Source organism: Dermacentor variabilis, chromosome 10 (assembly GCF_050947875.1).
Source record: "Dermacentor variabilis isolate Ectoservices chromosome 10, ASM5094787v1, whole genome shotgun sequence".
Classification (NCBI taxonomy): domain Eukaryota; kingdom Metazoa; phylum Arthropoda; class Arachnida; order Ixodida; family Ixodidae; genus Dermacentor; species Dermacentor variabilis.
Window position 1 is genome coordinate 39,103,247 of NC_134577.1, and position 19,403 is coordinate 39,122,649.

The 19,403-nt window shown below is 51.0% G+C and overlaps 2 protein-coding genes across 16 annotated transcripts in view; both read right to left on the reverse strand.

Annotated features, from left to right (window-relative positions):
• Nucleotides 1-2,904, reverse strand: part of LOC142560351 (tyrosine-protein kinase transmembrane receptor Ror2-like) — a 300,620-nt gene extending 297,716 nt beyond the window's left edge. The window contains exon 1 of the mRNA XM_075672381.1: nucleotides 2,253-2,904. Within this exon, the coding sequence (XP_075528496.1) occupies nucleotides 2,253-2,370 (118 nt within the window). The 5' untranslated portion in view covers nucleotides 2,371-2,904. The remainder of the gene's footprint in view (nucleotides 1-2,252) is intronic.
• An 8,946-nt stretch (nucleotides 2,905-11,850) lies between these two features.
• Nucleotides 11,851-19,403, reverse strand: part of LOC142560352 (uncharacterized) — a 262,537-nt gene continuing 254,984 nt past the window's right edge. For 14 of the 15 annotated variants that reach the window (XM_075672385.1, XM_075672382.1, XM_075672383.1 and 11 more), the window contains one exon: nucleotides 11,851-17,218. In XM_075672385.1, coding sequence (XP_075528500.1) covers nucleotides 15,494-17,182 — 1,689 coding nt within the window. In that variant the 5' untranslated portion in view covers nucleotides 17,183-17,218 and the 3' untranslated portion in view covers nucleotides 11,851-15,493. Of the gene's footprint in view, nucleotides 17,219-17,773; nucleotides 17,794-19,403 lie in introns of those variants that run through there. The other variant, XM_075672397.1, reaches the window with a different exon arrangement.

The following is a 19,403-nucleotide window of genomic DNA, read 5'->3' on the forward strand; positions in this document are numbered from 1 at the left end:
TATATGTGAATATATACGGACAATCATCCAGGCAGAATGCGACGGATGCGCGCTTCGCAGTTCCAGATGTGACGCGCAGCGATACGCCTCCGTTGCGGCTCAGATACGCCCGCGATAGTGCCGCACAGTGCCTTTCAAAAGTTCCCAGACCGCTGAACGCGCAGCTGAAGAGCTGGCTTCGGGGAGCGCGGCGTTGTTCGTATTGCACCCTTGGAAGGGGGACATGGACTCACGCCCTTACATTCCGTGTCTTTAGGACTATACTTAAGGTGCGCCACAGGTACCCTCTCCCACAAAGTCCAGCAGAAATGGGAAGATGATAAAAGTGGCGACTGTTCAGCCATCTGCCCAATGTCATCGGCTTCGCAAAGTCTGGCAGCGCTGACAAAACGTTTGCCAGTCTATAGAAAAGCTATAGCATTCCCGATACAAGGCCACTAGAAGTTCTAAGCAATATATGTAACCTGTTCACGCTCTATAGTGAGTGGATGGGCTGCGTCCGTAAAGACTAGAACGTGCGATGCAAACATGTCCACAGACTGTCTGGAGACATTGTGGACTTCAGAGTGACGACGCTACCACTGAAGTGACCGCTGTCCACAGATGTGTAGGTCTTGCGCAAACAAAAAAGCTAAATTTACGAAGCATATTGGTTTTTTAAATCTATCTTTATAAGGATACGGCAGTGCAGCAATCAGCACGTAACCGTGTCCCCCATCTCAACTACCCCCCCCCCCCCCCTACACACACACACTGCGTACAAAATCTGATCACGTGTAAAGCGGACAACCTTTGGCGTGGTTCGCAACATCAAGTACTTAGAACTCGAGTAAACGGCGAAAACAACTAGAGATAAATACACGCGTGATCCCACGCAAACAGGCAAATGAATGGCCTGCTTGCAGAAACTTTCGTCCGGCCGCACCAGAAGCTCGCTTTCTTTCTATGGGAGCTCATTTCCTCTTCGCCCCAAAGAGCGAAGGGCACGCGTTCGAACACAGAGGCACCGCACTGTTCGGACCTAGACGTACAGCTAGACTTCGAGCCCCCCGAGGAGATCGTATATCTCCGTGGACGCGATACCAGGGCGGATGACATAAACCACGCGCACCCCTGTTTGCGCTGGGACCGTTCGCGTGTATCGTCGTAGCGCGCGCATGTGAAGTCATTCAGTTTGCCAGCTTGGTGGGCAAGCGGCGAATTGCAACGATGAACAAGTGTGAAATCACTAACGAGAAAACGTTGGCAGCAGTCGAGCCGAGACGACATCGCACTGAGTACACTCCAAGCACCGCATATCTGCGGCGGGCAAAACTGATATGCGAAGGAAGGTATTCAGTCTTCCCAATACTTGGTCCATGTAAAATAGTTTTCACGCAACGATCCCGAATGCTGCGTGTGTTCTATTCTTGAGACATTCTTCGCCATGGATTTGCGTGTGCCCACAGTATCCTCTCACTCACTGCGTCCTCTCAAGGCTCCCTGCCTCTGTGTGATGAGAAACATGCGGCAAATTTCGTAAGTGAATAGCAAAAGCTGTTTCACTTTCTCGCGTGAAGCGAGCCTGGATAAGTGGCTCTGGTTTGGTGATGTGACATCTGTGATTGATTACAATCAGTTGCATTTCTTTTTCTGAACATGAAGATAGTTTATCTTTCTATACACTTTTATATGCAGTTATGTGTTATATATAGTGCGTATAGTTTGTATTTTCTTGTGCAGCAGGGCGTCAGGGAAAATGATCAAGTACGTTTTGGTACCGAAAGTCATCATCTCTTATTATTCCATCATCACTTCTCATCCTAATCTATACACTTTCCTGCGTTTACACTTTGCCGAAGTGTGGAGCAGCAGGCCAGAGCGACGCTCCTCCCGCCAACTGATCCGTTTTTTCATTTCATTGAAAGCTTCTCTGAACGCTTAGTCGATATTTCCATTCGGAAAGCGACCGAATCAAATATCAGCTTTTGCATGTGGGTCGCGCGGATTTTCCTATTGCGATGCGGAGGAGCAAAAGTTGACTCGCGTCAATTTCTCCTCCCTCTTTTCTCCGTAACTTTTTTTTTATCACAAATATTAACATTCAGTGCAAACAACTTTCGCATCCGAAACTGGTTCAAAGAATTAGAAAATTGAGCAGCGCCCACTGGTTGATACCGGACTCGAAGCGCTTTCCCGTGTTGGGACGCTCGCTGACAGTTCTCTCCAGTTGTCAGCGCAAAGCAAATGCAAAACCTGTCGCGTGCACTCACTCTTCGCAGTCGCTGCTGGCAAGGTAGCCACGGCGAGCACGACGCCTGTCATGAACCACAACATGGCACCAGTCACGCCGGTCCCGCGGCTGATGGGGAACTCGGAGACTCTCGCCATGAAAACATCCACCAGCGGTTGTTCCTCACATGGGACGCGGCGTCGGCGGTTATGAGTCACACACGCGACCACCGGTCGCCGGCCGCAGCACACCTTTTTTTTCACACGGTTCGGATCCCGCTCATTGTCGGCGGCATCGCGGCTCTGACTCCACGCGCGCAACGCGCGACTTAAGCACCGTCGCGGACACTTTTCTCCGAACAAACTTCGAGAAAACCGCCTCTTCTCCACACCACGGCATCGTCGAATTGGCCCGACCAGCAGCTGCTTACTGCGAGCGCTGACGCGCTGCCTTCGCGCCTTTCTTTGGGCGCCGCGGGGCGGGGACAGACGCGCATGCGCGGAAGCGTGGCCTAATCGCGGCTTCTAGCGGGGAAAGCACGAGCTAGCGAACGCGAAGAGCTGAAGCGAAAACCGCAACTCTCGCCTAGCGGCGCTAGTAGTCGTCACCCCTTGGAATGCCATTGCAGAGCTAGGCGGTGCGCTCGGTAGGTGGCACTACGTGCGTAGGCAAAAAGCTGCTCGTCCTGCGGCTCGCTGTGAGCGCGCGATTTGATTGTAGCAGGGTAGTCGAACCAAGTAACCTCATCATGGAGGAAGGTCAAGCGTGCAGACACGCACACAGGCGAGAAAGAGAGAGAGAGAGAGAAAGCTTTATTGTATCTCAGTGGATTACCAAGCAGGTGGCATCAGTGCAGGCCGCCTCTGTCAGCGTGCTTGATGGCGGTTGAGATGTACGCTGCCAGGTATTGCTGTTCCTGATATGTGGTCGCTGTAGTCAGCCACCCGGGATTTGGAGGTAGGGATAATGAGGTGGGATAAAGAAGTCTAGGAGAGGGGCGGGTGGCATATCCATAAGATGTGATTGGATTTCGGCCAGTCGCCGCAGTGTATGCAGGGAGGGGGATCTTCTGTGAGACCGTGGAGGAGGTGAAGGCAGGCTGGGGTTGGAAGGGTGCCTGTCTGTGCTTTGCGGATGATGGTGCCGTGTTGACGTGTGAAGTGGGGGTGTAGGGCAGGGAATAAGCAGCGCGAACGCTTGTATGGCTCGAGGGAGGGTGAGGCTGTTGTGCTCGTCTGGGCAGATCCAGGGATCACGGGAGTCCGGAAAAGAGTTTCTCGGGCGAGCACAGGTTAACCCTTTCATTACCCGGCATAGCCTGGTGGCTGCGGAACCAGACGATTTCAACATGCGAGTGTAGGTCACGTTGTATTTGTTGAGCGATGTCGTGTGGGGGAGCGAGTTATGTATCAGGCGCCGGCAAGCTGCCATGGAGTCCGTGAATATGATGGGTACCGAGGTAGTGGAAGCTGAAGGAGCGTGGGTGATGGCTGCGGCTATGGCGTGCAATTCCGCCGTGCATGGGTCCATGCGAGGTAGAATTGCTGTGTGGATGGCACGCGAATATTGATCTGTGACAGCTATGGCCGTATGTGTCCCAGACGTGCTGGCATCTGTGTAAAGATAAGATCGGTGTGGATTGCGATGTAGTATGCAGTGCGTTGGGTACGTCGGGCTGAATTTAGTAGTGGATACATGTGCCGAGGCAGTGGTGATATGTGAAGTTGTGAGCGAGTAGCATTGGGAAGAGTAGCTTCGCGTAGAGGAGGGTGGAGGTGGAACATGGTGGCCTAGTTGCGTCAGAATGTGTCGTCCCTGTTGTGTGAGAAGAAGGCGGATTTCCTGACGGCGTCTGTGGATGGCCAAAAGTTCATCAACCGTGTTGTGATAGCCCATTTCGAGCAGGCGCTGGTTGCTGGCATTAAGAGGAAGCCCCGTAGCCATCATGGTGTCTTTACGTATCAAGGCGTCCAACTTGGTTTTCTGCCGCTGCGTAAGTCGAGTGTACGGGAGATGGTAGCGGAGGAGGGATATTAATAGGGCGTCGCAAAGTCTGAACATATCCATTTTTTTCAGCCCACGAGAGGAATTGGAAATACGACGGAGCATGCCGAGAACCTGCTCGCCCTGTTTTCGTAGGTGATTGGCAGTGGTAGAGCCACGAATATCTTGCTGGATGTGGAGTGCCAAGAGGCGAATAGTTTTAGGCTGTGGTATAGGGAGGCCGTTATGTTCGAGCTTTAAGCGTGGCGGTTGCCATCGCTGGTTATGGACTATAGTAGTAGTTCTGATTTGGTGGAGGAACATCTCAAGCCGATGTGGGAAGCAGCGTGATATATGCTGCTTAGAGTATGTTGCAGGGTGCCTTGTATGTGTCCTGCCGAGCCGTGATTCATCCAAACGGGAATATCATCGGCGTATATAGTCTAGTGATGGCGACCAGCGCTCGATGTATGTGGCACATGGCGAGGTTGAAAAGAGTGGGCGACAGTGCGGAGCCCTGTGGAATGCCACGTTGCGGTGGTCGTAGCTTGGGGATGTGGCGCCGCCTATAAGGTGAGACGGTATATGTGGCTGCGAAGAAAGCAACGGACGTAGTTATGTAGCCTGGCTCCACAGTTGCTTGGAGCTCCTCCAATGTGCTGTCATGGTGGACGTTATCAAAAGCCTTTTCGAGGTCGACCGCAAAAATTGCCTTCAGTTGAGCGGTGCTGGGGGTGGCGAATATTGCTTCCTGGAGTTGGAGAAGCACACAGGCGAAAGAACCAGACAGCACGAAGACCAACTATCAACTGAAGGGCACTCGGAGCAGATCCGCACGTGCAGATAAGTTTCGTGTCTACTTTAATCTCTGCCACAGTGCGCCCTTCAGTTGATAGTTGGCGTTGTCGTTGTCTGGTTTTCCTTCCGTGTCTTCCGTGTCTGTCCGTGTCTGCACGCCTCACCTCCGTCCATGATGAACCCCTACCAACTACCTCACTTTTCTGTAGTTCTAAGAGTATAATCTCCATGATAGAACCGAACCGGAACTATAAGTAGTTGTGAGTTGACTCCAGTCGCCTCGCCTCATTCGTCCTGTCTTGTGCTCGGTTTTTGGCTGTGTATGAACTAGCCCAGCAGCCCGTTTTACTATGATGACTATTTACTACATGACTAGTTAACAGCAGAATAGATATTCACTTTGCTCAGTATGGATGAATGAGCGCGGACAACTTCAAAAATCTAATAAAGTAGAATATTTCGGGGCATGTATCGATGACTGGTATCGGGGTAAACCACAGCATAGGCGCCCGGGGTGCCACAAAGCTCACTGAATTTACAAATTTCCGACCCCAAGATCTACAATAGTTGTGATAACGTTTACAAGTTAATGTCCGTGCAAAAGAAGACGGACTGTCATAGGTATAGTAGCCAAGAGAACTACGTTTCTCTAAACGCATTGCACATTTTGAACCGGAGGCACGCGAATGTTTCTTTTCTTTCTTCGAACCCGTTAGAACCCGAATGAACCGGTTCAGGATGCTTCGAAGGGGTTCGAACTATTATATTATTATTTTCGCTCCAGAGCTGAGCCTGAACCGAACCGAAAAGCTCGAACCCGAAGCCGAAACGAACCCGAGAAGATTTAGGTTCGACACCCCGGATCTTAAGAGCGAATCGCTCATTTTTTTAATGCAAGTCAAATTGGAACGCCGTTGGAAAATTGTGTATAAGACAACTGTTTAAGTTCGGCCGTGTTGGTATCGCACATGGCGACAGGTATAACGCATATAACAGTTAGAGGCGTTGACGATCAGACAGTGACACCACACGAGTGCCCGCTTTCAATGACTGGCTTATTTGTATGTAAATGAATTTAATTTGTGTGTCTCGGTTTCAAATGAGCCATGTGTTGAAAGTTAGCGCTCGCGTTGTGAAGGAGATCCAGTCCTTCCTCTTCAATGCGTATTTTCAAGCGCTTTATTGTCCACTTGAGCTTGACACCAAGGGGTGCTTCGCCGCTAGACCCACGTCAGATTTTCGGAACGAACTTAACGTTTTCCATGCATTTCATCTCGAACGCAACGTTTTTGCACTTGTCTGAACACGATCGCCGACACGGCAGTACACCGAAACCGTGGCCTTCGATATCATAACGCACCGCTTATTGCAACATCTAGTGGCGGTGTAACTGGGGTTGAGGTGATGGGGACAAACATCGGGCACGTGGCCCACTCCCGATTGTTTTTTGTGTTAGTATGCGGTCATGCCCAGCCTCCCCTCCCCGTTCAACCTCCCCATCCTCGGTCAACACACCTCCACTTTTCTGTTAGGTACCTCCAAAGAGAATGAAGTTCACCTATAACGCCATAAAGAAATGCGTGACCGATGGTCAGATCGAATCTCTGTCTTCCAGCACAGCAGCCACACGCTCAAACCATGAGGCTACGATCACGCGCATACTTCTCTCCTGCCAAGGTCGCTCTTTAAAGCGTATGGTGCGTGTGTCACGTGCCCGTTTTTCACATTACCCCCTCGCGACAGCTAGAGCCTTGACACGCTGTGTTAGACTGCACTACCGGTCGGCATCGGCCCATATTTTTTTCGTCAGAGTACCGTGATACCACGAAAGTCTGTGAAGTCCGCCAGACACAAGGTCCGACCCGGCACAATATAATCCAGAAACAAGGTCAACGTGCCTTTGGTAACGGGCCGGTTGCGCCCCAGCCATAGGACGTGAAGCTGCATATCGCATAGAGAAGGCAGATGGAGAGTGCGCGTCCGGTCTTTAAAAAAATTAATGCGCACTGATGGTGTCTCCACGCACGACAGCTCTTGCCTCAGTGTCCAGTCTGCAGTGACGGTGCATCAGGAACACATAAAGCATCTGACGCTGGTCTCGGAGTAGAAGTGCCCTTCTCGCTACGAAGGCTGGGCGATGCGAGCCCATGTGGTAAAGAATAATTTGAGGGTTAACTGACAATCTCAGTAGGTGTATAGCGCGCTAGCGTAGGCTCCAGAGAACTAAATTACAGATCGATGATAGGTGGAATTCCCGCCGCGCGTTTATTTCGTCGACCATTCTTTATCAAGTTTTCTATCAGTCCTATCTAGTGGACATGACAAGTGGCGCAGCCAGAAATTTTTTGGTGGGAGGGGGGGTACGCACTCCACCTGGGGAGGAGGGCAGAGGTGTGTTGTAGCACGTTGTTTTATGGCAAGTATCCCTGGTACACACAATTTTTTTAATTAGGGGGAGGGGGAGGCCGGCTCCGTGTATGCTCCCAGTACGCCCCTGGACATGACATCGTCTTCCAATTGTTGCCGGGCAATTGCGGCACGGTCCGTAACGACCTCGCTTACGATGCTACCCGGTCAGCCCATAAAAGGGCCCGTGCAGTTCCTTTGCCCTTTTCCAATATAGACGCGGACCAGGGATCTTCGTTACTTTTCGCGCACCAAGACGTAAACTTCTTGGAAGGCCCGGACTATTTCGAACTGCCGCCTACACAGACTTGATCCTTGGCTGAAGCTGCAAATGCCACACAACCGTTCCCGCAGTGACGAAACTTTACTGTGCCACCTCTTGTTACTGGTGGCTTTTAAGAAAGCCTACCTATTCCTCATCCTAATGGCAGAGCTCAATAACGTTAGGACTGTATCACAATGACAAGACCACTTTCCGATAGACAGATTCTTAGACCATGCGTCGCAGGATTGCAAAGCAACACGGGCGCTCTACTTCAGTTATATCAAATCAAATGGTCTCAGTGACCGATTGCAGGCGTGATCTGCAGCCCCACATGCAAGCAGTGCTAATGCTTCCCCCATCTCCTTTTCTTTTCATTTCACTTTTATCGGGAAGAAAACCGGACGTTCATCTCATCGACCTCCTTACCTTTCCTCTATATCTTTTCCTCCTCCTCGTCCGTAGACTTGACCAATCGCGTTAGTGGCGCCATCTTCTTGCGCAGACTTGAACCAAAGAGGTCACGGAGCTATTACTGCAGTGACCAATAATATTCAACTTTGCTGCTGGTGCAAAGCATCGGAAGTGACGTAACGGTTGATGAAGCAGTGGCATACCATGTTCGACATTAGCCCTTTTACTAAGGTATAGGACTAACTCACACACACAAAAAAAAAAGCTTTTAGTGCCCAGGAGGCGGACGCTTCATGACGCCACGATATATACTGGCTCGCTCCACTCCTGTGATTGCTGTGCCTGGCAGGCGCGAGTGCAACCAGAAGAAACAAGAAACACACGCAGCACTATATTTTCTTTATTCGCGAACCCTCCATACCATCATTAGTACAAAGCATACAATTTTCGCTTAGTGTCGCGACGTCACTATTCTGTCGACGCTAACTCTGGCATTTCGACGCTCACATTAGTATCACCTTCGTGCTATATTGCCTTCATGCTAAACAAGTGTGTTCCATATACATGCCCAGACCGTGTGGCACAGTTTTCGGAACCTAGAAAACATGTCATTATTCCTTGAACATAGTTTTTTTTCGCTCTTTAGTTTTCCTTTGACTAAAGCAGCGTTGGCTTTCTAACGTTCCTAACGTGCTGTGGCTGGAAGAAGCATCACAAGATGCAGTGGCGTAGCCATGGGGTGAAACAACGCCCCCGAACACCACCCTAAATTTCGTAGCCAGCATGCGGTCTTTCCAGGCCCCGTCCCCGGTTAAGTGGGCGCAACCCCTTCCACACCTAAAATAAATAAATAGATAAAAGGTAGTGTCTACGCCAGGGGGAAAATGTCGCTACCAGCGTCGTTGTGGCCATCTAAGTTTCCTGTAACCCGAAATAATTATTACGGCGTCTGCAGCGATTTCTTTCTCTCCTCCGACACGCACATCCGCAGCACAAGAACGTTTCCAAGGGGTTGTGGTTGGACAAACCATAACAGGATGTCGCTACTAGCGTTGTTACTGCCATCCACGTGTCTAGCAATCCGAAATTCATATTAAGGCGTCAGCTGCAATACTACGACATACTGGAATAGGGCAGTCTGTCGCAGCGTCATCTGACGCTGAAGCCTGGAGTCATTGCTGGCACGCGGAGCCATAATGGTGCAACACATGACCTTCGGGATCAGCAGTTATGGTTGTCGCGGAGGTCATGCATATCCGTGCGGAGCTCGGATTGCTTGCTGCGGATTTTCCTGCCGCGTTGGCACATTTATGTGCGCAGTAAGCGCTGAATTTGCGAAAGTATTTTTTTTTTCTTTTTCCGAGCATCGTGCTAGGTCCTGCGCAGCGATTAGAACTCCAGCCTTCTTCAAATCGGGCGCATTTACTGTTTCCTTGTATATGCTACCACAGGTAGCAGAGTTGCGCGTCTGTTTTATCACGCTTCTATTGGCAGAGCGTCATCACGTGGTAGTCAAGCAACCGTGCATTGCGGAGAAGCAGATGCTCGGGCCAATTTTTGTATTTCCCGACGCCGCCGCTGCAGCGAACTGGATTGACACAAGTTATCGCCAGTCAAATTCAAAGCGAATCTGGCCGACCTTGGCGTTCGCTGTTCGCGTGCGGGCTAGCTGCGGAGAGATAGCTATATAGCTATGTCAGTGTAGCTATGTCAGTCCTGTGAGAGAAAAACCTTCACTACGCTCCCACAGAAGGTTACTTTTGGAATCCCTGCAGTGAAAAGGCACATAATGAAGTGGTACTTGGAGGTGTGGCTGATATCCAGTGTGGCTGATATCCAGTGCCAGGTGGGTACGTTTCTACAGCAAGTCTAATGGGGTACCAGTGTCGAAATACTAATGGTTGGTCATTGATTCACCAGTAATGTTTTAGACTGCCTACACGTTGAGAGCTTTGGCACATAAGCAGGTATCTCTAATGCACAACCGAGTACCCATTATCCAGTGTTCAGTGCAGTGCCGGATTATGGGCCCACTGCCGCGCGCTGGATGCTGGGCAGGCACGGCGTACACCGAGGCATGAGTACTGGTGCGAAAAATAACTCTAGCGCGTTAAATACGCGGTGCCTGGACACTGTATATATTTTGTTGGAATACAAAAAGCAACAGCGAGCGATTTGGTGCAATAAAAGAAAAGCTCCGACCAGGATTCGATCGTCGGACCTACAGATCCCAAGCCCGGTACTTTACCACTGCGCCACGCACGCCAGGAGGAGAACATGAGTGGATAATATGCCATGTCAAGGATCGAGAAGCAGTTTTAGTTTCAGAGACGTCTCGCTCAGTCATGGTAGATGCGCTATCGCCCTGCATATAAAACTCACGCCTGTACCACAAAGAAAATTTTGCTGTCCGTATTCAGTAGCATGCTCGGAAGTGCCACAACATCTATTTTCACTTGCGACTGGCATTTTACCTTTGAAAAAAGTCCTAAATGAACCGCCGACCCGAGACGCTGTATGGGCTGTTACTACTGATTTGGATAGCTGTTTCTTGTTCTTCACGCGAAGGATATGCAACGTTTTCTTAGTTCAGTGATGCCTTTCAGTCGACACGTCTGTCAAGTCATATATCTTCGTCAGAGAAGCGCAGGCTAGTGCCGGGAGCCTTCCGCGACAGCACATATATACCTGTGTTTATGACGCGTCACATCGGCGCTCATCGCTACTTGTGCTGGCACTGTAAACATGAAAAAATGGTTTATTTAAGAACACCGATGCGAAAGCTGAAATATAGAGTGATTTATCCGTGTTAGACTTCTTGATTCCTGAGCCTAGACGCGCCGAGAGCGTGCAGACGGACTCGGCGGATACGCTAGGCCGAAGCTTCGGTGGCGACCGATCTCGGCGCCTTTTTCTTGACGATCTTATGCAGTCAGCTGTTTCGATGCGCTTTGTTTGCGATTAGGCGGACAAGCAGTCCAAAAGCGATGCAAAACCACCACCGGTCGATAGGCGATACGGTAGGCATGCCGCCTGCAAAAACGGAGTGCGGCTTCGCCGCACAGATTTGGTTGCTTCCCAGGCAAGATGGCGGACCTACGCGCAACTCTGCTACCTGTGGTAGCATATACAGTAACTCTATGTTTCCTTGACATTCGGCGCTCTCTTGCGGAGCGAAATGTCCTAACTATGGCAGCAGCATTCTTCACAGAGCATTACTTGTTTTTGTTCTTGTTGTTCAACAAAACCTGTTGACCGCATTTCTGGCTGATGTAGCATGAAAGGAATCCCGTGAAACTCACCTGCCACTGCGCAGGTGCTCCTTCCGGGCTTCTCATCCTCGTGTCTTTCGAAATATTTTCACAACAAAAATAGCTGCGTGCCTACCGAACGGGAGCGAGCAGAAGAGCGTTTGTCTCCTGCAACCGAAACACTGAGCAGACGATCAGGAACGCGGCATGACTTACGATTGCTTAGACGGCGTTATTGATATATCCAAACACTTTGTATTATTTCTCTTTTCAAATTATAATAATTTCAATTGTGTTTTCAGAGCGTTTTAGTTAAAGCAGAAAATTTTGCACAATATATTTAATTTTCATAGTGCACACCGGTCGATCGCAGCGCCTTTCTGGTGGCGTCATCACTGAAGCGACCACGGTTTTCCCATTGTTTTGCTATACGGACGACGCACTGCCCCATGCTAGTACAACAAAAATACGGTGGCGAATGCATAAAGTTCGCTGCATGAAACTAAGAGTGAATGTATAGGCTATTTTCTTTTGTACTGACGAGAACAGCATAAAACCGTGGAAGTTTTAAAAAATACATTTTAAACCTCCCTGCACGAACGTACCTGTTCGGGAATCTATTGTGAACATTTCATTGCGCTTACTGCACCTTACTGGGCAAAAACCTGCAGTATACCTGCTCGTGCCATGTATTATGTCTACAGATCCACCTTTACGTTACCGAAGAAAGACAGTTTCACTGAAAAAGGAGGTTCGACATATGAATGTTTTAGTTCGGCACAGGCAACCTTTTAGAGCTGTGGGATATATATAGCGCAATAGTTTCCGTGGACTGCGCGGGTCAGCGAGCTGCAAATGGAAGCGAGGTGGTTAAAGAGAAACACGCTGAGACACGTTAATATCGCAGTACTACGATCACAATATGTTTATTTCCTCAGCTATGCGACACAGTGTTACAAACATTTCAAATTAGGTCCAGTAAGTTTGATAGGGTGAAGCCGCGTAGATTTCCCTAGATGTGCCACAGGCCGCACGACGATCTCTCGGGCCGCACCTAGACCACGAGACTCCGGTTTCAGGCTCCTTTCCAAAACTGCTTGCTTTTAAGGTTGGAAAAAGTCACATTTTCCGCAATTGCAGTGTTCCAGATTCCGTGCACATTCCGTGTCTTCCTTTTTTTTCAACTCGCAGTGCCTTGGAGAGAGAGAGAGAGAGAGAGAGAGAGAGAGAGAGAGAGAGAGAGAGAGAGAGAATGATAGAAACGCCGAGTCGTTCGCCTAAATCAAAGTTGTCACCTGCTACTCAGCATTTCGGAAGGAAATTGGTAGTGAAAAAGAGAGATAGAAAAGCGTTGATGAGTCTTAGATCTACACAACTGTCTTGCAAGAATGATGAAAGCATTTGGGATATCACCCCGACGACAGGGACCCGGCCAAGGTCCCACACTTCAATAGAACCGTTTCGTACAAACAATGGTTATTGGATGAACTTGGACAAACAATCTGCCAGTTTATCGTCTTTCTACATCATATGGCGGGCAGAGACACAAGACGTGTTCGGCAGTTTCGGTTACCTCGCACACCTCGCTGTCCAGACTGCCTGCAAGGTCGGCAAGATGTCGGTAGAGCCAAGTGAACGCCACACAAAGTCGTAACCTGCGCAGCGAGCTTGCGTTACTTCTTTTGCACGGTGGGCGGTATCTACAGTTGTACACCTCGAGTCGAGTCCATGAAGACGGCAATGATACGACCTGGCAGCGTCCGGTACGTTCCATGGTCTTCGCGCAATAATGTACGCACCAGAGCATTAGTGTCCGATCGAGAACAAAACTGGACGGTCACTCGCAGGGCGCTGTTGTGGGCCATCGTCGCCTACTCGTCGGCGAGGTCACTTCTGCATAAGCCGCAGCGTGCCTGGATTCAATGGAAACGTTACACGATGGACAGTTCTCGGTGTGCAATCGTGTGGCTGTACCACATCTTAAGCGAGTAATAATTTTGACCACACCCGGGGTTCTTTCGCGCACACCCAGGATGCAGTGCGGCAGGGCTTCTTCGTTCCACTGCCATCGGAATTCGGTCGGTACGCGAACCCGCCACCTCGTGCTGGGCAACGCAACGCCGTGACCATTCAGCCACCCCGACGAGTGTGAAGACGAATAAGCGTCCACAATTACAAAAAGAAAAGCACATACTTTTATTTGCTTCGTTTTTCGGACTATTGTTGTTGCAGTGGTGAAAAAAAAAAGTCATACGCACCGTTCAATCGGCCCACGATGTCGCGTTTTAATTGGACAACTCCCATCGACCGCAAAGTAAAACACGTTGCCCGAATGTGCGTCCAAACGCGCGTCCGCAAGTGTCGTTCTCTACTATTCTAAGACGTTTAGAGTCTACATAGCAATACTCTCACAAGTACATCTTTGAGGACTAGTTGTTCACTTCTCTGTGCGAGTCGCGCACAGCCGGTGGTGTGCGCTCGTCCAATCCGCACGTTTTCTGATGATAAAACACGTCGAGTAGCATCAAAGCGAGACAGAACTCGACACGGGAGAGGAAAGGATTCACTGTTAGCCTTCGTGCAGTATATATCTTGAGCTGTTCGACTGGCAAACGCCACAGCACAAGAAAGGCACAGCAGCAGGCCGGTTAGTTTTTTTTTTAACAAATGAAACGTTTATTGTAGCGACAACTCGTAGAGACGGATGCCACGCGATTACGCCACGCCCCCCTGCGTACACATGTTCGTATACGAACATCGTGCGACCCCCTAAAAAAAAAACGAAAGAAAAAAAGGATACTACAGTGATTAACTCAGTTATGACCAGCACGTTTCTTCGAAAGAACATTTTCCTGAATGTATTTTTCTTTTATGTACAAAAAAACGCCACACATCGGCGCTGAATACTGGGCTCCTAGGAGTAGCTATGATGCCACTCCAGTTTATAAACCTTAACTAGGCCCGCCCGAGGTTTCCACGTCCTGGGCTCGGAATCACAGTAATAAATACACATCTGCGACGCAACGGCAGGTGGAAAGGCGGAGGAAGAAAAAAAAAATGGTGTGACGCACTGATCACACTTAAGTGAGAACAACGACGCGATAACTAAACCAAAACATCTACAAGGCGCTCTTAGACAAGGCATAAAAAAAAAAAAGATCGCGCGACCACAGTTATGCCATCTAGAACCATCGGAATGAATGCATCATGGCTACGACTCACGCAAAACAATAATTCCAAGCGCAATCTGCAGGACTCTTACGTCACAAATGAGTGTTAGTCTTTGTACAATGCGACAAAAAAACACCATTCGCAACTTGCACCATAAACGGGACGTAGTCTATACAGCTGGCGAAAAAAAAAAAATACTTGACAAACAAGACTGACAGCACTAGCAACAAAAGATTCTCAAGTGTTCTCAAGTGTTCACCAGGCTCAACCAAAAACGTATACGCTTCCTTTCAACGCGTGACAACATCAGTCGTTATACTTTTACCACGCGCGCGGCAGACCAGGAACGCTATGGCACATGAAAAAAAAAAAAAAAGAGCACGTCGATAAAGGTGCTAATACACTCCAGATAAGGCGGGCACGAGATATAGCACACAGCGTCCAGGCAGGTTTCCCCGCACAAAAGTACGCTTCGCAATTACTAGAGGCAGTCGGTGAGAAGCGACGCGCGTACCCCCCCTTAAGAGCCCAGGGTTACCATTCGCAGTCTGTAACCACGCACTAAGCAAAGGGCACGACCCGCACGTTATAGGCACTAAACCAGAGGCGCTCGAGCTGACGTCACGCGTACAAACACAGAGAATCACTAGACGCTACGACACAGCGCGACCGATGTCCTTAAGTGCCCTCGGCGCACACGCACAGACATACGCACTTGTAGGCCGCATGGAAAAGCACAGCACACACACACACACGCACGCACACCGCAGGCACACGAACGACTGGCAGGGACTCCCTGTGCAAGCAACACCACACGCTCGATCACAGGACGCTGCGTGGATTACACTGCCGAGTCCCGACTTGTTGCGACGCCGCTTTCCAGCAGTAAGTCGAAGCCGGAAAGAATGCGCTCGAATCACTGCAGGTTCGGACGCGGTCCTGGCACGTTGTATCATTTGTGTTCTTGCGTAAATGTTAAAATTTGATCACTAGATGCTATGAGAAAAAGCCTAGGTCTTTAAGCGCCTTGGTGGCCCTCTGTATGAGCTCGTCCTTGTACCTCCATATCGTGGTGTCCTTGACGGTGTAGACCTTGAAGTCGCTGTTGCAGCTCTTCTTCAGGGGCCCCACGCAGTCCTTGCGGTAGTGCTGCAGCTGCGCGTACGGCGTGTCGATGCTGTACGTGGTGCACGTCCCGAAGCAGTTGAGCGGGAAGTGGTTGTGCACGGACACGATGCGCTCCACGTTGTGGAAGCACTTGACGTACGAGCCGGGCTTGGTGAAGTTCTTGGCGCGGTAGACGTGCTGCAGCATGTGCATGTAGCCCGGGATGCCCACCTCGTGCACGGTGTGCTTGGCATCGTCGTTCATCATGTCGTCGAGGAAGTAGACGTTGCGCACGTTGTAGCTGGCCCTCGTGTAGTTCTTCTGCTGCAGGGCCATCGGCACGACGTCGGTCATCAGCTCCTTCCAGGTGCGGTGCTGCACGGGCATCACGACCTCGTCGATGTCCAGCAGGACGATGTACTCGTACGAGTAGAGGTTCCGGTAGAGGCAGTCGTTGTACGGGATCAGCTCGTTCTGGCGCTTGTGCGTGAGCTTCATGCTGAGGAAGTTGTGCCGCAGGCCGGGCAGGTTGGGCTGGCCCCCGGGCAGCGTGATCGGCGTGAGCTCGACCAGTCCCTTCTGCTGGTAGTACTTCAGCGTCTTGGATATGTTGGGGTGGATCTCGAGCTCGTACAGGAAAATCTTCTTGGCGCCCAGGATGTTGAGCAGCTCGATCCACTCGATGAGGCGCACGCTCAGGTCGTCCTTGAGGAAGTCCAGTCCTTTGACGCACACGGCGAAGTCCTGCTTGACGGCCGGCCGGTTGTTCACGACGCGCACGTTGTTGGTGGGCTTGTCGCACTGCTTCTCAACCAAGGAGACGGACATTGGCGCTTCGCGCTTCGGGTTCAGGTAGGGCGCCTTGCAGGTCACGATGAACGGCTGCAGGATGCCGTCCTGGTAGTTGCCCCACTTGGAGTACCAGGCGTAGGTGTACTTGGTGGTGGAGATGGTGGGGTAGGCGCCATTGTTGTACCACAACTGACACAACGTCGGCGGCGGCTTTATCCTGTCGGCCATGACTAGGATGCGCACCAGGGGAACGTTGCCGACCCGCACCCGGTTGTCGAAGTAGGCGCCGTAGATGTAGAAGGTGCCGTTCCGCGCGGACAGCTTCTGCCAGTACAGGTTGTTGAAAGACAGGTCGTACAGTTCGGGATACTTGACGCAACTCTTGGAGCTGATGGAAGGCTTGCGACCGTTCTCCCAGTAGGCCCTGGGTATGTTCGACATGTTCGAGAGCTTCGACAGGAACTCCTTCATGGAGACGGAAGGAGATATGTCGACGTGCGGACGCAGGTTTAGGAGTGCTTTGCTGTCGGGCGTCGTGTCGCGCTGCGAAGCCGTGGAGGACTCGGGTTTCGAGGTGGGCACGGATTTGACCGGTTCCACGGGTACGTGGTGTTCAGGAGGCGCTGCTGTTTGTAGCAAGGATCGCTGAAAGGGCCCAATGAGGAACGAGTTGCCGGCTCCGTGAGTGAAGTGGAACACGGCGTAGCAGACGCCCATCCAGACGCAGACCAGTAGAAGGACCCTCCGTAGGGCCTTCCAGGCCACCAGGAGTTGCTTGCGGGCCATGGTCACTGGCTTGGGTCAGGTTTTCAACGGCCTTTCCTGCGAACAACAGGGAAGCGAAGAAATAAGTTCACTGCAGATTCCTAAGCTAGACGTTGACATTGAAAACGTCGAAATTCGTTATCGCACAAGCTTCCTCACACGGCGGGCTTAGCGCCTCGAAAATAAACACGTACCCAAACAACCAGTGCGCTGAGGTCAAATGATCTACCATTAAACAACGCATGATCGGAGGCCTGGGAACGAAAAGAAATATAACGACTGTTCATACACCACTTCGTCTATTCGACTTGACTGGTCGTGACATACTACGCCCTAACTAGAAAATCGTCCTCAGTTGAAATTCCTGCAGTCCCTGCATCCCACGAATGAGTCGAAAAATCCCAGGTTGCATATGAGAAAGCGCTTCGGAATGTCCACCTAATTTGGACAAGACCAAGTCTGAACACAGAGCTCGAAAAGGTTCACTGGCTTTCGTGCATCGTCGACGCAATGCTCGCGCATGCGCGCACTACAAGAGAACGTGCAGCAACGTTCTGCGGGCTTTGCACCGGTAGCCGCTCGCTAAGAAAATCGTCAAGCCGCAGAACTTACAAAGGCCGAAGACAGATCGGTAACCTCGCACAGCTACGCCAGCAGCCTCGCAAGCTTCGCCGGTCTCCGCGTTACTCAAAAGGCGGCAATCCGCACGCTCACGCCGAAGGGAACTAAGACCGCACTCGAATCTTTCCACGCACGCACTCGCGGATGCCGACAACATTCGGAAGAAGTGTTCATCACTCTACAGCGTCAACCGCAGCGGCAAAGCGCGAAGGACACCACACACAAGGCAAACGCAGCGCTTCCTTTCGAAGCTGCTGCAGTCCCTCGAGACTTCTTTCTCCTCTTTCCTCGAAGCGTTGTTTCAAATCATTAGCCTCACAAAGCGCAGCTCGGCCACTCAGGTGCGCCCCCTTGCGGCAGCTAACAGCAACAGGGCCAAGAGCTGCAGCGACGCGGGGACAGTCAACGGGTACGACACGCGCAGTAGAAAGAATAAAAGTCTACCCGCGCGTACACGACAACAGTCTCAGCGACCGAGTCGAATGCCAGAGAGCGGCGTAAATAAAACGCTAACGGCTTCTTTTCTCTGAGGGGCCCCCCTTTGCATGTCAGGCCGTACGCGCCGAGAGTCGTATCGGTGCTCGCTTTAAAGAAGGATGTCGCCTTCGTGCCGTAGCAGCTCGCGCTCTGTGCGTGGGTCGTAATTACTTCTTGATGTCAACTGCCGCCCACCTGCGCACGCGCGGCGATACCTCGGGCCTCCCTTTTCGTCGTCGATGCCGGGGCTTCGTCGCGAACAAGTTTCCGCGTAGCGCGGTAAGTGCGCGGTGGTGTATATATACACCCATGGCAAGGAGAAGCGGGTAACTGCCGCTCGTTCATGGCAAGAAAGTGCAGCGTTAAGGAAAGCGGAGGCAAAGCGTGCCGTTAATGGCGCCCGAGTCTGGCGATTAACGAGCGTTAGTCGCGGGCCCCCTGTATAGCCACCGAAGCGCGAGGGTTTTCGCAGCACCGGTCTTCCTAGAAATCCTCGGAGAGCAGAAAAATATAGAAAGAAAGCAGCGAGAATATCTGCTTTAGCTTCGCAAACAAGGCGTAAGAGTGAGATACCGCGGGCTGTACATGGCGTGCACATGTTTAAATATTCGCTACGAACAATCTGGTAAAAGAAAAGATACGGCGATTTCGTATCAATAGGCACTCGGCCGCCGCAGATGCGTCGCGGCTCTTTAATTGCGGCGAGGTTCGGCTACACATAGGGCGATAACACGTACGCGTTCTCGCATTTCCAGTGAAGGGCAACATACGGGTTTATCGATTAGAATGATTACCGGGCGTTTTTAGTTGTGCCGGTTGGCAGTCACGGCGTTCAGGCCAAGCTGGGAGAGTTTTAGCGCGTCCGGTATCCCGGCAAACGCAAGCGGACTCGGCGTTTTACCGGATGAGTGGAGGCGCGAACGTGAACTGCCTGCACGCTGAGGACACCTGTCGACGCAGAGCTCAACCAGACAAACACAGGAAATATTACGGCAACCAGCTGTATTTTACTTTGCTGCGGTGACAAGTTCTAGGTATCGACATGTGTAATCGGGTTGCTGCCGAATATTTACACCACTAGCAAGGTATGATACGCTTGGTTACCGCAATATTAGCTGTGTTTGCCTAGTTGAGCTATGTGCCA